Source organism: Papio anubis, chromosome 18, assembly GCF_008728515.1.
Source record: "Papio anubis isolate 15944 chromosome 18, Panubis1.0, whole genome shotgun sequence".
In the NCBI taxonomy this organism is placed as follows: Eukaryota; Metazoa; Chordata; class Mammalia; order Primates; family Cercopithecidae; genus Papio; species Papio anubis.
In genome coordinates this window covers 17,170,357-17,186,482 of record NC_044993.1, presented here as the reverse complement: position 1 = coordinate 17,186,482, position 16,126 = coordinate 17,170,357, and the positions used below count along the sequence as shown (strand labels likewise).

Genomic DNA, 16,126 nt, shown 5'->3' with positions numbered 1-16,126 from the left:
CCAACCAAACAATAATAAAAACCAAGAGGTCAAGGGTAAGGGAACACTTTAAAAATATCTTCTCTTTTAATTTTTACTTATTTTGCACTTGTATTTTGCTAACTTACTAGCATGATTTTATACCTTTGCCAGAATCTTGACTGGATCATGCTTTAGTAAATTATTTTTTCAAGCTCCTGGTAAAGCCTGTAAACTTCTGGATAGCTCAAAATGTTGAGAGTAAGTAGTTATTATCATATATGACTTGACATTGATGAATATACCTGTCAAATTTGTATATTGGTGAATTTAGTGGGGTTTAAATCTAGGATTTTTGACTTCTGAGAAAAATATTTTAAGATGAATTTGAAGAACACAACCCATCTATCACTATAATACTTAGTTAAAAAAACAAAAACTTGGAACACAACAATTTTCTTATTTGATTGTGGTTGAACCCTAGTTCTGCATTATGGTAGCCCCCCCTTGTCCATGGGGATTATATTCCAAGATCTTTTCTTTTTTTTTGAGACGGAGTCTTGCTCTGTCACCCAGGCTGGAGTGCAGTGGCCGGATCTCAGCTCACTGCAAGCTCCTCCTCTCGGGTTCACGCCATTCTCCTGCCTCAGCCTCCCGAGTAGCTGGGACTACAGGCACCCGCCACTTCGCCCGGCTAGTTTTTTTGTATTTTTTAGTAGAGACGGGGTTTCACCGTGATCCGCCCGTCTCGGCCTCCCAAAGTGCTGGGATTACAGGCTTGAGCCACCGCGCCCGGCCTATATTCCAAGATCTTTAGTGGACAACTGAAATCACAGATGGTACTGAACTCTATATATACTATGTGTTTTCCTGTATACACATACTTGTGGTAAAGTTTAATTGATAAATTAGGGTAAAGTAAGAGATTGACAATATTTAATAATAATATAATTATAGCATTATACTGTAATAAAAGTTAGTGAATAGTCTGTCTCTCAAAATATCTTGTCCTATACTTACCTATTTTCAGACCATGATTGACTGCAGATAACTGAAACCTTGGAAAGCAAGACCACAGGTGGCGAGGGGGCTACTGTGTATATTTTTGTTCTAGAGTGAAAGTTGAACTTTTCTTTTACATGCAGTTATATTGCACAGTGGTTGGCTCTGATGCCCCTACTTTTCCTACCACCACCTGATAAATTATAGCATATGCAGGATCTTAATATACTATACCCTTAAGAGGATATTTCCAGTAGAGTCTAAAAGAGTACCAGTTTGTAGTACTTAAATTTTGAGGGGTCTTTCCAAAAGTAAGCTCTGTTGATATAGAAAAGCTGGTATAGTTTGAGTGAGAAAATTAAGTTTGGGATGAAACTTAATAATCTTTGAAAATAGGCAATAATGCACCTGGTACCAAAAACAGAATTTGGATAGATCGATAGATGAATTAGTTATCTGTTGGCTCTGTAACAAATTGCCTCAAAACTTAGGACTTAAAATGGTATAATAAATACTTAATAATTACGTAGTTTTTTGTGGGCCAGAAATCTAGGAGCAGTTTAGCTGGAGGGATAGTCCTGGCTTGGGTTTCATGAGATTTTAGTCATCTGAAGGCTTGAGTGGGGCTGGAAGATTCACTTTCAGCATGGTCCACTCACCAGCTGCTGGTAGGAGGCCTCAGTTCCCTCTTCTGTGGATCTTTCCATAGGGCTTCCTAGGTGTCTGAGGCAGGAGAATGGCGTCAACCCAGGAGGTGGAGCTTGCAGTTAGCCGAGATCGCACCACTGCACTCCAGCCTGGGCGACAGAGTGAGACTCTGTCACAAAAAAAAAGAAAAGAAATGAGTCACTAAACACAGCCCATACTATAGAGAGAGGAATTAGCTCCAGTGTTTGAAAGGAGGAGTGTCAAAGAATTTGTGGGTCAGTTTTTTTTTTTTTTTTTTTTTTTTTTTTGAGACAGGATCTTACCCAGTTGCCTAGGCTGTATGTAGTGCAATGGTGCCATCATGGCTCACTGCAGCCTCAACCTCCCAGGCCCAAATGATTCTCCCACCTCAGCCTCCCAAGTAGCTGGAACTACATGCACACACCACTGCATCTGGCTAATTTTTGTATTTTTTGTAGAACTGAGGTCTCGCCATGTTGCCCAGGCTGGTCTGAAACTCCTCGGCTCAAGTGATCCTCCTACCTTGGCCCCCTAAAGTGCTGGGATTACAGGCATGAGCCATCTTGAGCAGCTAGATCTATAATAAAACTGATGCAGGATTTTTTCTTGACGCCTTTATGGGACTTGTGACAGTGGTGCCCCATTTACTCAGCCCACCCTGCTCATCCCTTGTGGGAAGGGAATGTGCAGGTGAATGAGTGTGGGAACTGGCTAGCTGATTGGACACTGGTGGGAACAAACTGTGTTCATTGGGTTCTGTTGTACTCCACCCTTTGTGGGATGTAGCACATAGAAGAGTGAGTGCAGGAACTGGCTGTCTGCTTTAGCACCAGCAGGAATAGATTCTTTGCAGGCTTGCGGCAGCATCCAGGTGGGGGTGTCTGTGATCCCAAGGCCTCAGAGGACATGTTATAATGCTCTCTTAGCTCCATCATCTGCAGACAGCAGTGTGTTATCAGCTCAGTGTTCCTTTTGCCTTGTTGCATAGGGCGGCTGCTGTCCACCAGCGAGGGCAAAGAACCAGTGTGACAGTCTTTTTGAATACCAGCACTTGGTGTGTCTCGAATTCTTGTCTGGTGCCCAAGAGGAATGAGGTCATGTGGACAAATTGAAGGATGGTGAATGCGGAGAATTTTACAGAATGAAAACTGCTCTCAGTGAAGAGTGGAGCTGGAAAGGGGATGGGAAGGGCAGGTCGCTCTCCCCTGAAGCTTCTGTCTTCTGAAGTCAAGTCGCCTCTCCCTGATGTCCGGCTGCTTGTCTTCTCTGCTGGCTGAGTCTGGGGTCTTTATAGGCACAGGATGGGAGATGCTGTAGGTAGTTTTGGGAAAGGCAACATTTGATTGGTAAAAAGACATTATTCAGAAAGAACCATTCGGGAGAGAGCAGACAAATAGGGATGGGAATTCTCACTTTGGGCCACAAGTTTCAGGCTTTTCAGCTTGCAGGTGGGGTTTTGCTGGGGACCCGCCTCTGTCTGCCTGGAATTTCTCTGCTTCCTGCCTCTATCAAAACTATCATAGAAAATATGCTTCCCTCTCACCTTTTTCCTCCAACCACCCAGTTCCTGAAACCAGACACAACTATTGTTAACTGAAGGAAAGAGTTGAAGTATTCTCTTTGAAGTAAATAGCTTAGTAATCAGCTTTAAATATTTTATGTGTAGAATTTTTGGTGCATTATCTTAGTTGGATTATAGTGTTAATAAGGTCAAGGTCATAAGGGCCTGAGTGCAAACCAGTTAATGTTGTGTTCTCTGGTTATGAAAGGACACTGGGTAGTGTCCCAGTCAGCCATTATGGAAATGCCAGTTATCAGTCTTGCTGGAGAGGGAGTGCTGGGGAAAAGTGAGTGGAATGACTCAGTTCAAATTCATGATGTAAAAGCTGTGGAAATAACATTTCACTAAAGTCAGGTTGAGTAGGTAGCATGATTAATCATGGGATTAAGAGAACATATAAATCCTCTGCAGCCAGTTAAGCCGACTGTGTTCCTTTCCTCATGGGGGCTCAGTGTGCAATGGCTGCACACAGTAGCTTCCTTGGTAGTGTACTCAGCCTGTTTCTTGTATGGGTTGCTCTAAGGGACCTTGGAGACAGGCCTTTCAGATGGATGTTCATGTCTCTGACTTTGCACTATCCCCAGTCTAGGCTCCAAACAGGTATGCGAGGTGCCTTTGGAAAGCCCCAGGGCACTGTGGCCGGGGTTCACATTGGCCAAATTATCATGTCCATTTGCACCAAGATGCAGAACAAGGAGCTTGTGTTGAGGCCCTATGCAGGGCCAAGTTGAAGTTCCCTGGCCGCCAGAAGATCCACATCTCTAAGAAGTGGGGCTTTACCAAGTTCAGTGCAGATGAATTTGAAGACATGGTGGCTGAGAAGCAGCTCATCCCAGATGGCTGTGGGGTCAATTACATCCCCAACAGTGGCCCTCTGGACAACTGGCGGCGGGCCCTGCACTCGTGAGGGCTTCCACTGTGCTGCCCCCTCTTAATGCTTGCCAATGAATCCTACTTCCTGTTCACCTTAAAAAAAAAAAAAAAGAGAGAGAGAAAGAGCAAACCCCTTACTTGTGTTGGAGAAAGTGGCATACAGAGAGTGTGATTTGTTAGGGAAGTTGTAGCTCTGGGACTGTATAGCTCAGGTAGCACAACTCTGTGCCTGAACATTTCTCTGTATACTACATTCTCTGCACACATTGTTTAAAACAGCTTTGTCAAAAGAGCATAAATACAAACATCAGAAGCCAGATGCAAAATAATTACATCGTATGTTTCCATTCATTTAAAGTTCAGAAAACGGGCTAAACACAGCCATATTGTTTTGAAATGTGTGGCAATACTATTCTTTATCAAAATCTGTTCTTTCATAATAACAGAATTGTAGTGTGGCATATAACTGCCTGGCTACAGCCCATTTTGCAGCCTCTCTTGTGGTTAGATGTGTACATGTAACAAAGTTTTCTTCCATGGTATGGAGTGGACTTGATGTGCGCCACTTCTGCCTGTGCACACAAACCCCCAGTGTGTGCTTCTCGGGGCTCTAGTGCTCTTTTCCGCTCTGGTGGGCTAGGATGGCAATAATCAGAGCAATAATTGAAGTCAAGTGTGGAAAATTGCAGACCCTGAGTTACTTTTAAAAAAAAAAATTTATTTATTTATTTTTTGAGACAGAGCCTTGCTCTGTCGCCCAGGCTTGAGTACTGTGGTGCCATCTTGGCTCACTGCAACCTCCGCCTCTCAGACTGAAGCAGTTCTCCTGACTCAGCCTCCTAAGTGACTGGGATTACAGGAACCCACCACCACAGCTGGCTAATTTTTGTATTTTTAGTAGAGACAGGGTTTCACCATGTTGTCCAGGTCTCAAATTCCTGACCTCAAGTCATCCGCCTTCCTTGGCCTCCCAGAGAGCTGGGATTACAGGTGTGAGCCACTGTGCCTGGCCAGAACCTGAGTTTTTGAATGACAGTGTTGACCCCTGGTAAAACAGAATGCTCACTTGAATGAATTAAATTCCCGTTGCTTGAGCCATTATATTCTGTTTGCTACAGCCATAGTTAATACAGGACATATACAAAAGCGGCAAAAATAACAAGAGAGCCAGGAAATTATTATAAAAGTCAAGGGAGTGACTGAGGAGTGCAGGGAAGAGGACATGATTCTTACAAGTAGAATTTTTTTTTTTTTTTGAGATGGAGTCTCACTATGGCCCAGGCTGGAGTACAGTGTTGTCCAGGCTGGGTGCAGTCTCGGCTCGCTGCAGCCTCTGCCTCCTGGGTTCAAGCAATTCTCGTGCCTCAGCCTCTCAGGTAACTGGGACTACAGGTGCCCACCACCATGCCTGGCTAATTTCTGTATTTTTTAGTAGAGACGGGATTTCACCATGTTGGTCAGGCTGATCTCGAACTCCTAACCTCAGGTGATCCACCCACCTCGGCCTCCTAAAGTGCTAGAATTATAGGCGTGAGCCACTGCGCCCCGCCACATTTAAAATTTTGACTCAGCATTCCTAAATTGCACAAATAGGTGTTACTAGTGTATACTCGATTTGGTAGAATTTGAGAGTACTTATTTCCCTACACCTTTGACAACGTCAGGTATCATTGTTAATCTTTGTCCCAATTGCAAAAATACTATCTCATGTTACTACGCATATTTAAAGCTTCTTTGTTAAAATATAGGAGGAACGTGGTAGAAAAGCATTCCACCACCCTAATACAATTACTTTTATGATTGCGTATTTTCTTAGTCTTATTTTATATGTATATTTTATATTTTTATTCATATATTTTTGCTTTTCAAACATTTGGTTTTTAACTACACAAGTGTAATATGAATATGGTGTCATTATCTGTGGTGTTTTAATTTGTTATAATTACCTCCAAAGTCCATTAACTGCTCTATAGATAACCACCGTCAATTTGGTGCATACCTGTTCAGAATTTTCCAACTTGATTATTCCTATATAGTATATATTCATAGAACCATTTGGATTTTGTTTATATAAGTGATATTATTTGGTATTGATCTTCGTGCTTTTTTCACCCAAGAGTTTGTCTTGGAGATCTTAACTTGTCAGCATTTGCAGAACCATCTTCTGTATGCATTTCTTTTTTCTTTTTTCTTTTTTTTTTTTTTTTGAGACAGAGTCTCACTCTTGTTGCCCGGGCTGGAGTGCAGTGGCATGACCTCGGCTCACTGCCACCTCTGCCCCCCGGGTTCAAGTGATTCTCCCCCCTCAGCCTCCCAGGTAGCTGGGATTACAGGTGGCTTGCCACCACACCCAGCTAATTTTTGTATTTTTAGTAGAGGTGGGGTTTCACCATGTTGGCCAGGCTGGTCTTGAACTCCTGACCTCAGGTGATCTGACGGCCTCGGCTTCCCAAAGTGCTGGGATTACAGGCATGAGCCACTGTGCATGGCCCTGTATACATTTCTTTAAGGAGCATAGTATTGAACATCATGTATGCATTATACTCTGTATAACCATCTCCTTAGTGATAGATATTTACTTTGTTTCCAGTTTTGGATGGTTAAAACGGCCATGTTAGTAAAATTACTTCTTTGTACACCTGTGTTCCTTCAGAGTGATCTCTAAGCGTGAAATTATTGGGTGATAGGTTACTCACATTTAAAATATTAATAGTTACTACTGCAGAACACTTTTATATCCTGTTAGTATAACAGAGTACCCCTTTGCCTCCAGTATCACCTTTCAATATTATTAGGCTTTAAAATTTTTGCTAATCTAATAGATAAAATGATGGTCTCTTTGTTTAAATTTCTTTTTCCCTGATTGCTAGTGTGGTTGAGAATTATTTCATGTTTTCATTGGATCTTTCGGTTTCTTTGAATTACTCATTGATATTTTTGTACATGTCTCTGTTTCTCTTTTTTCATATTGATTTAAATGACTTCTGCGTGTATTCTGAATATATATCCTTTGGGTACTGTATTTGCGACTCAATTTTTTCCAGCCTGTAACTTTTTATTTTATTTATTGCTTTTTATGGTGCATATGTTTAAAATTTTTCTTTAGTCATTATTTAGTCAATTTATTTATTTATTTATTTACTTATTTTTTCAGACGGAGTCTGGCTCTGTCGCCCAGGCTGGAGTGCAGTGGCCGGATCTCAGCTCACTGCAAGCTCCACCTCCCAGGTTCCCGCCATTCTCCTGCCTCAGCCTCCCGAGTACCTGGGACTACAGGCACCACCACCACGCCCGGCTAGTTTTTTGTATTTTTTAGTAGAGACAGGGTTTCACCGTGTTAGCCAGGATGGTCTCGATCTCCTGACCTTGTGATCTGCCCGTCTCGGCCTCCCAAAGTGCTGGGATTACAGGCTTGAGCCACCGTGCCTGGCCTATTTATTTAATTTTTGAGATGGAGTCTTGCTCTGTTGCCCAGGTTGGAATGCAATGGCATGATCTCGGTTCACTGCAACCTCCGACTCCTGGGTTCAAGCAATTCTCCTGCCTCAGCCTCCTGAGTAGCTGGGATTACAGGCGCATGCCACCACACCTGGCTAATTTTTATATTTTTAGTAGAGATGGGGTAGCACCATGTTGGTCAGGCTGGTCTCGAACTTCTGACCTTGTGATCTGCCCGCCTTAGCCTCACAAAGTGCTGGGATTACAGGCAGGAGCCACTGCTCCCAGGCAGGCATGTTGAATTTCAAGTGATGGTAAACTTAAATGGCAGTTGGAGATATCTGGATAGTTGGAAATGTGGAACTAGAGCTTAGGAATATAGATCTGGGAGAACCAAACTCTCTGAGGAAGGTGGAATTTAGAATACAGTCAGCCGTCCATATCCACAATGGATCAAAAATATTAAAAAAAAAAAAAAAAACTAAAAAAAGACTAGCGTAACAACTATTTACTTAACATTTACATTGTTTTAGATATTATAAGTAATGTAGAGATGATTCAAAGTATACAGGATGTTGTGTGCAGGTTATATGCAAATACCGTTTCATTTTATGTAATAGACCATAGCATCTGTGGATTTTGGTATCCTTGAGGGGGGGTCCTGGAATCAATCACTTGCCAATACCAAGGAATGACTGTATAGATGAAAGGATTGGCCTAGAATAGAAGGAGAAATGCTTATTCCGTATGGTGTATTAATATACAAAGTTTTATTGAATAATACAATTTTAAGGCTGAAGTAATCTAACTCATTTCCTCATATTATACATGAGAAACACATGGTTAAATAGGCAAAGTGATACCTAAGCTTATATAAACAATTATGTGATAATATCAGGAGTACAACCCAGTCTTTCCGACTTCTGGGTTACTGTTTGGACCACCTCATACTGCTGTTCCTGCTCATTTCTGTGCAGTTAGTTTTTTTTTTTTTTTTTGAGACAGAGTCTTGCTCTGTCGCCCAGGCCGCAGTGCAGTGGCGCAATCTCAGCTCACTGCAAGTTCTGCCTCCCGGGTTCCCGCCATTCTCCTGGCTCAGCCTCCCGAGTAGCTGGGACTACAGGCGCCCGCCACTACACCAGGCTAGCTTTTTGTATTTTTAGTAGAGACGGTTGGGGGGGGGGGGGGTTTCACCATGTTAGCCAGGATGGTCTCGATCTCCTGACCTCGTGATCCGCCCACCTCGGCCTCCCAAAGTGCTGGGATTACAGGCTTGAGCCACCGCGCCCGGCTTTTTTTTTTTTTTTTTTAAAGACAGGGTCTTGCTATGATGCCCACGTTGGCCTTGAACTCCTGGGCTCAAATAGTCTTCCTGTCTCAGCCTCCAGAGTAACTGGGACTACAGGTGCACACTTCTTTTAAAAATAATGCTCTTACCAAAAACTTCACGTCTTTTCTGTTTTAATGTGCTGTTTTGTTCACTGTATCTCAGTCATATGAAGGCCTGTGATGGGAAGTAGAATTTCCACCACCATGATCAGAATAGTTGATTGAAGTATCAACCATAAGCTTTTCCATATTAGTGGCAGAGAGATGGAGGATTATGTACAAAATTAGAGTACTCCTGTAGTTACTAATATATTCCTTCTAGAGTAGACTGATAACAATAGTGGTTGTCATTTATTCCATGTTCTTTTTGTACCTAAAACTGTGGTTAGTATTTTATACTCATTCTCTTACTTAGTTTTTATAAGAATTCCCAGAAGGTAGGTTGTGTTAAGATTCAAACTATATAAATGAGTAAAGTAAAGCTTAATGAGAATAAATAGTTCAAGGAAACAAAGTGACAGAACCAGCATTCATGTGCAAGTATATCTGACTCCAGAGTTCATGATCTTAACCACTCTACCATACTGCCTTTCTCTAGGTACATAGGAGATATAGGTGTTGGAAGAAGGGTTAATTTAACAATAGCATCCAAAGTAAAATTTTGCTTCATAGACCAAAACTCACAGGTACTCCTACTGTATATAATTAAGTGATGGATAATATGTGAGGACTAGGTCTAATTTTGTCATAACTATATTGCTTGGTTACTTATATCTATGAACAAGGTTGCTGAGTGTTGACACATATTTTTCCCTTTCTGTATTCTTATACTACTTTAATGGTGGATTCTGAAATATTGTTTCCTTTTCAGAAAAACCATGCCACATGGATCATTTGGATCGAATCCTACTGTCTGGTATCTATAATGTACGCAAGGGAAAGACCCAGCTGCATAAGTGGGCTGAGCGCCTAGTTGTCCTCTGTGGTACTTGCCTTATCGTCTCCTCAGTGAAGGACTGTCAAACTGGAAAGATGCACATTTTGCCTCTGGTTGGTGGAAAGGTAAGACTCATAAAGTTAAATTATTTTTCATTTGATCATCTTAATTAAGAAAATATCACATACGCTTTTCATAGCTTTTATTCATATCTTTTCAAAGAAGCCAGTATAGGCATTATTAAAGATGATATCAGAGACTCCGAGAGGTTCAGAGGCTATTATGCCCCAAATCCTGTTGCAGAACCATCTGTTCTAGACGTCCCCACCTCCACTGCTAGGCACTAGATTCTGGGACTGACAATAGCCAGAGTCAACAGTGGATGCTACCATTAGAAGTTGCCTTTGGAAATTAGAAGTAGCTGCCGTCATCTGTCACCAAATAGATTCTTTCTGGGTTTTTTTTGTTTTTTTTTTTTTACCCCAATTAAATTAAAACTCAGAGTCTGAGGTAGTCATAAGATGTGATCCAGCAGCCAGGGAGCCATGCCATTTCTTCCGTCTGTCCTAGAGGAGTCTCCATCCCAGGAAAGGAGTTCACTTGTTAGTCAAACAGAATGAATGACAAATGACCATAAACAGATATACCAATATTTATAGAAGGTATGTATATATGATTTTACTCTGTTTTGAGTCTTGAATGTCATAAACCAATCTGAGTTCAGGAGGACTTCCAGACAAAATTACCTCATGAATTCACACTTTGGATCAGGCATCCAATCTGATCCAAATACACAGCAATATAGGTAGAACACATGTATTAAAAAGATAAATAAGCTGGGCGTGGTGGCTTGTGCCTGTAATCCCAGCTACTCAGGAGGCTGAAGTGGGAGGATCACTTGAGGCCAGCAGTTTGAAACCAGCCTGAGCATTAGCAAGACCCTGTCTTGGCTGGGCACAGTGGCTCATGCCTGTATTCCTGGCACTTTCGGAGTCCTAGGTGGGTGGATCACTGAGGTCAGGAGTTCAAAACCAGCCTGGCCAACATGGTGAAACCCCGTCTCTACTAAAAATAATCTTACAAAATTAGGTGGGCGTGGTGATGGGTGCCTGTAATCCCAGCTACTTGGGAGGCTGAGGTAGGAGAATCACTCGAACCTGGGAGGTGGAAGTTGCAGTGAGCCAAGATCATGCCATTGCACCCCAGCCTGGCAAACAGAGCAAGACTTCGTCTCAAAAAAAAAAAAAAAAAATTAGGTGTGGTGGTGCGGCGCCTGAAGTCTCAACTGCTTGGGATGCTGAGGTGGGAGGATGGCTTGACCCCAGGAGTTCAAGTTGCAGTGAGCTATGATCATGCTACTGTATCCTAGCCTTATGTGACAGAGTGAGACCCTGTCTCTTAAAAAAAATTAAAAAAAAAAAAAGAATGAATGAATGAATGAATGAAAAGACTTAACTGAGCTTAGAAATACAGAATAGAAACGTAAAATGATCTGAAGGTCTGAGTCTGTGGGCCTTCTGGGCTCTGGGTCTGAAAGATTGTGGCAGCCCAGGAATTCGGCTCCTATAAGTATTTAGGTCTAATAGTTTGCTGTTCATAACGAGGGTCCTGGGTTAGGCTTATGGCGTAAAGCCAGGCTGATTGGTATTTTTTGTTTCTGAAAGAAAGCTAAAACAAAAACTGCCATTAAGCACTGACTGGAACCAAGGCTTATTTCTAGCTGTGGTCCTAAAGAGGTGGGAGAATCCAGTTATATGGCCTGTGACCAGGAAAATGAATGAAATCCCCACTAGTTTAATGAATGAATGTAACTCCAGTATCAACCATGGGGCAAGAACCCACCACTGTCAGTATGAGGTCTTGGGGGCTGAAGAACAAAGTGAAGAAAGTAAGTAGAGTTGTTTGAGAGGGAATGAGTGAATGAGGACAAGGTTGGGGATTGGTGGAGATGAAGCAGCAGATAGGGTAAGAGAGAAAATGAACCTACCATTCAAGTGAACCTGAAACGTAAACTGCCTCTCACACACATCAAAAAAACAAAAAAAACAAAAAAAAAAAACCCACAGAGAAATTTAATACTAGGGAGGATTTCCACAACCTCAACCATCAGAAGATAAATTCACTTCAGATTGAAATGAAAATAAATGAACATCCTGAAAAAACTTGAAAATAAGTGTGTTTAGAATTTTCTAAGAGAGAATGGAAGAACAAAAATGGAAAACAAATTCAGAAATCAGAATGTCTGCCTATGAAAAACCCAAGTAGAATATTGGAAATAAAAATACAGTTACTAAAATTTAAAACTTAAGTGATTAAACTCTAGATCAGACAAAGAATTGATGAAGAGTAATTTTGTCTATTCTGTTTGCTAGTACAATTTTGTTCAGGGTAGCAGCATGCCTAGGATCAAAAACTAAATCTTCCAACCGCTCTTGTAGCTACTGAGATATACACAGAAGTTTCCTGGAAGGACTTTTGGAAAAGCTCTTTAAAATGGATAGACTTTTAAAGAGCTTGACCTTTAAAGGTCATAAAGGGATGGCTTGACCCTTTGCCAGTCCCTCAGTGTCAGAGGTGGAGCAGTCATACGATGACTGTGAGTTGGCAAGCATATGTCAACTATGGCATTTGAGGAAAAAGCAGCCTGGGTCCTTGCTGGCATATGGAGCCATTAGCCTAGTCCTGGCCTGACACCTCTATTTTTTTAAGCCACTGTTTAGTAGCTGAATGTAATTAACTGATGTACTGAAGAATTTCACAGATAAAAAAATAATAAAAGAACCTTTCAGAAAGGCTCTGGTATACATCTTACAGGAGTTCTAGAGAAGAGAGAGGAAGAAGAAAGAGAAGTAATATATCTGAAACAATAATAGCTGAAAATTTTCTAGAAGTGAAGAGAAACATGAGTGTTTAGATGTGGCAATGTGTTATTAAGTGAAGTGTGATTCACTCTTGGGATAAGAGGATAGAAGCATCAAATAATCTTAAAATTTATTAGAAAAATTAGAAAAATTTAACAATAGCCACTAAAATTAGAGGAGGAAAAGAGAATATGGAAAACTTTGTAACACTAAAATAAGGCAAGAAGAATTGAGAAAAATAGCATGTTAAATTATCACAAATTATAATGATGGTAATAAATCCGAATATATCTGTAATCACAATGATTGTGATAGTCAGATGTTATTTTAAATACTATTTGCTGTTCATAAGAGACATAATTAAAACTTACTCTTAGAAGGTTGAAGGTGAAATGATGAAAGAATATATACTCGTCAAATAGCAATCAAAAGAAAATTGGTGTGGTTATATTAATAGCATATGAAACATTTATATGAAAGTTTATGCGCAACAAAGGATTTGTATTCAGAATATATAAGGAGCTTTTGCAACTAAGTAACAAAAAGACAAACCCAGTAAAAAACTGGGCAAGAGATTTGGAGAGACCCGTCATCAAAGCAGATATACACAGGTAACAAACACATGAAAAGATCTTCAACCTCATTTGTCATTAGGGAAATGCAAATAAAAATCACAGTGAGATACTGCACACCACTAGAATGACTAAAATTAAAAGACTGATGAATAACAAGTTTGGCAAAGATGCGGAGCAACTGGAACATTTATTTTTTTTATTTTTATTTTTTTATTTATTTTTTTTTTGAGACGGAGTCTCGCTCTGTCGCCCAGGCTGGAGTGCAGTGGCCGGATCTCAGCTCACTGCAAGCTCCGCCTCCCGGGTTCCCGCCATTCTCCTGCCTCAGCCTCCCGAGTAGCTGGGACCACAGGCGCCGCCACCACGCCCGGCTGGTTTTTTGTATTTTTTTTTAGTAGAGACGGGGTTTCACCGTGTTAGCCAGGATGGTCTCGATCTCCTGACCTCGTGATCCGCCCGTCTCGGCCTCCCAAAGTGCTGGGATTACAGGCTTGAGCCACCGCGCCCGGCCGCAACTGGAACATTTATACATCATGGTAGGAATGAAGTTACTTTGGAAAACAGTTTATTCATTTTTTGTAAAATTAAACGTATGCTTTTCAAATGACCCTGCAATTCTATTTCTAGTTTTTTATCCAAAGTAAATGAACATATGTTCTTACAAAGACTTGTACATGAATGTTCATAGCAGCTTTATAATGGCCAAAAACTAGAAACAACTTAAATGTTCATTGACTTGTGAATTGATAAACAATTGTAATATATCTATACCAGGAAATACTGCTAAGCAAAAAAAAAAAAAAAAAAAAAAAAAAAGAACTGCTGATACAGGAACAAGGATAAATCTTGAAAGTATAATTCTGAGTGAAAGAAGCCAGATACAAAAGTCTATTTATTGAATTATTCGATTTATATGAAATTCTGAAAAAGGCAAAAAATTGTAGTGTTAGAAAACATCAGTGGTTGCCAGGGCGTGGTGGGGAGGGGGCTGACTGTATAAGAACACAGAGGGAAGTTTGGGGGCCATGGGGTTGCACACTGTATTTATTCATTTATAAAAACTCATGAACTTGATTATTTATAATCAGTGAATTAGAAAAAAAAAATCAAGGCCAGGCGTGGCACAGTGGCTGACACCTGTAGTCCTAGCACTTTGGGAGGCTCAGGCAGGAGAATTAAACTTGAGTCCAGGAGTTCAAGACCAGCCTGGGCAACATAAGTGGGATTCTGTCTCTACCAAAAAATGAAAAATTAGCCAGGAACGGTGGCAGACACTTGTAGTCCTAGCTACTCCGGAAGCTAAGGCAGGAGGATCACTTGAACCTATAAACTTGAGGCTGCATTGAGCCATGATCACGCCATTGTACTCCAGCCTGGGTGAAGCATGACCTGTCTCAAAAAAATAAAAACCAGTGAATTTTATTTTAGGTTATACCTCAATAAAGCTAATGCCCAGAAAGACTTTTTTGTGTGTGTGTTTGAGACAGAGTCTTGCTGTGTCACCCAGGCTGGAGTACAGTGGCACGATCTCGGTTCACTGCAACCTCCGCCTCCCGGGGTCAAGCAGTTCTCCTGCTTCAGCCTCCCAAGTAGCTGGGCCAAAAGGACTTTAATGCAAAAAGCATTAGTAGGGATAAAGAGACTCATTACAAAATGATAAAAGGAACATTTCACCATGAATATTTAATAATTCCAAAGTTATACATATGTAAATATAATATCAACGTCTGTAATACAGAGATTAAAATAATTACTCAGGGAAGTTGACAAATTATAGTGAGATTTACAGATCTTTCTCAGTGTTTGACATTATATGATTCTCTGTACTTTTCTGTGTCAAGCATTCCAAAATATTTAAAAGATTATGCTAAAACAATCAGTATCTATTCATCTATTCATTTCAATAATATTCTTTATTTTGACACAGACTCATTCAGTTGCAATGATTTGTTACTAATGAAAAATGGTTATGTTGTATCACAATTTAATATTGTGAAAAGTATTTAATTTTAATTAATCTTTTTAATACCCTCTTTTCTCGAAGTATTTTGTTTCTGCCGCTTGGTTCAATCTTTAGTTGGCAAAGAAACGTAATGTAAGTTTCCATCTGATTTGCCAAGCTATGACATAACAAGTGAGATACCAGACAAAAAGATGTAAGTGGTTCCATAACTATAAAAAGACTGCTTCCTTATCAAAGCTATATAGGTTGAGTTGTTGGGATTTGGGGGAGAATTTCTTTTTTTTTTTGAGACGGAGTCTCGCACTGTCACCCAGGCTGGTATGCAGTGGCACATTCTTGGCTTGCTGCAACCTCCACCTCCTGGGTTCAAGCGATTCTCCTGCCTCAGCCTCCTGAGTAGCTAGAATTACAGGAGCCCGCAACCACACCTGGCTAAGTTTTTGTATTTTTAGTAGAAACGGGGTTTCACTGTGTTGACCAGGCTGCCCTCGAACTCCTGACCTCGTGATCCCCCCCGCCTCAGCCTTCCAAAGTGCTGGGATTACAGGTGTGAGCCACCACGCCTGGCCGATAATTTCTTTAAGGAGCTGTTTTTGTGTTGTGAATTCCTGCCACCACTCCAAATAGGAATGGGGGAGGTTTTTGCCTCTTTTCTCAAGCCTAGTAAAAGAGATTTGAATTGGACTGAAGAAGACTTGGTAAGAGTTCCATCCAGTAAGGGGGACATAGCGGACTGGTATCCTGCTTCCTGACCACCAAGTCCTAAGGACGAGAGGTCCTACCCAGCTGCTGGTGATAGAGCAAAAGCACAGCTAATGTGTTGGGATCATTCTGTACTCCTTGGGTGTGTTCATGTGTGACCCATTGGCAGATGGGGGGGGACAAGTGGGGAGAGAGAAAAAATAAAAAGTAACTCTATTTTAAAAAATTCAGTTGTTCGTCTTGTGATTGCTTTTTGCT

At 41.0% G+C, this 16,126-nt stretch overlaps 1 protein-coding gene, 1 non-coding gene and 1 pseudogene across 6 annotated transcripts in view; all 3 read left to right on the top strand.

Annotated features, from left to right (window-relative positions):
- Window positions 1-16,126, top strand: part of PHLPP2 (PH domain and leucine rich repeat protein phosphatase 2) — a 77,770-nt gene that overhangs the window by 23,138 nt on the left and 38,506 nt on the right. For all 4 annotated transcript variants that reach the window (XM_003917139.4, XM_009196803.4, XM_021932129.1 and 1 more), the window contains one exon: window positions 9,702-9,892. In XM_003917139.4, the coding sequence (XP_003917188.2) occupies window positions 9,702-9,892 (191 nt within the window). The remainder of the gene's footprint in view (window positions 1-9,701; window positions 9,893-16,126) is intronic.
- Window positions 2,094-4,174, top strand: LOC110742057 (annotated as a pseudogene). The gene has a single exon (XR_002519302.2). The product of XR_002519302.2 is annotated as a 60S ribosomal protein L10-like (transcript).
- Window positions 3,596-3,730, top strand: LOC116271358. Its single transcript, XR_004179921.1, has one exon. It is a non-coding gene; the product is annotated as a small nucleolar RNA SNORA70 (small nucleolar RNA).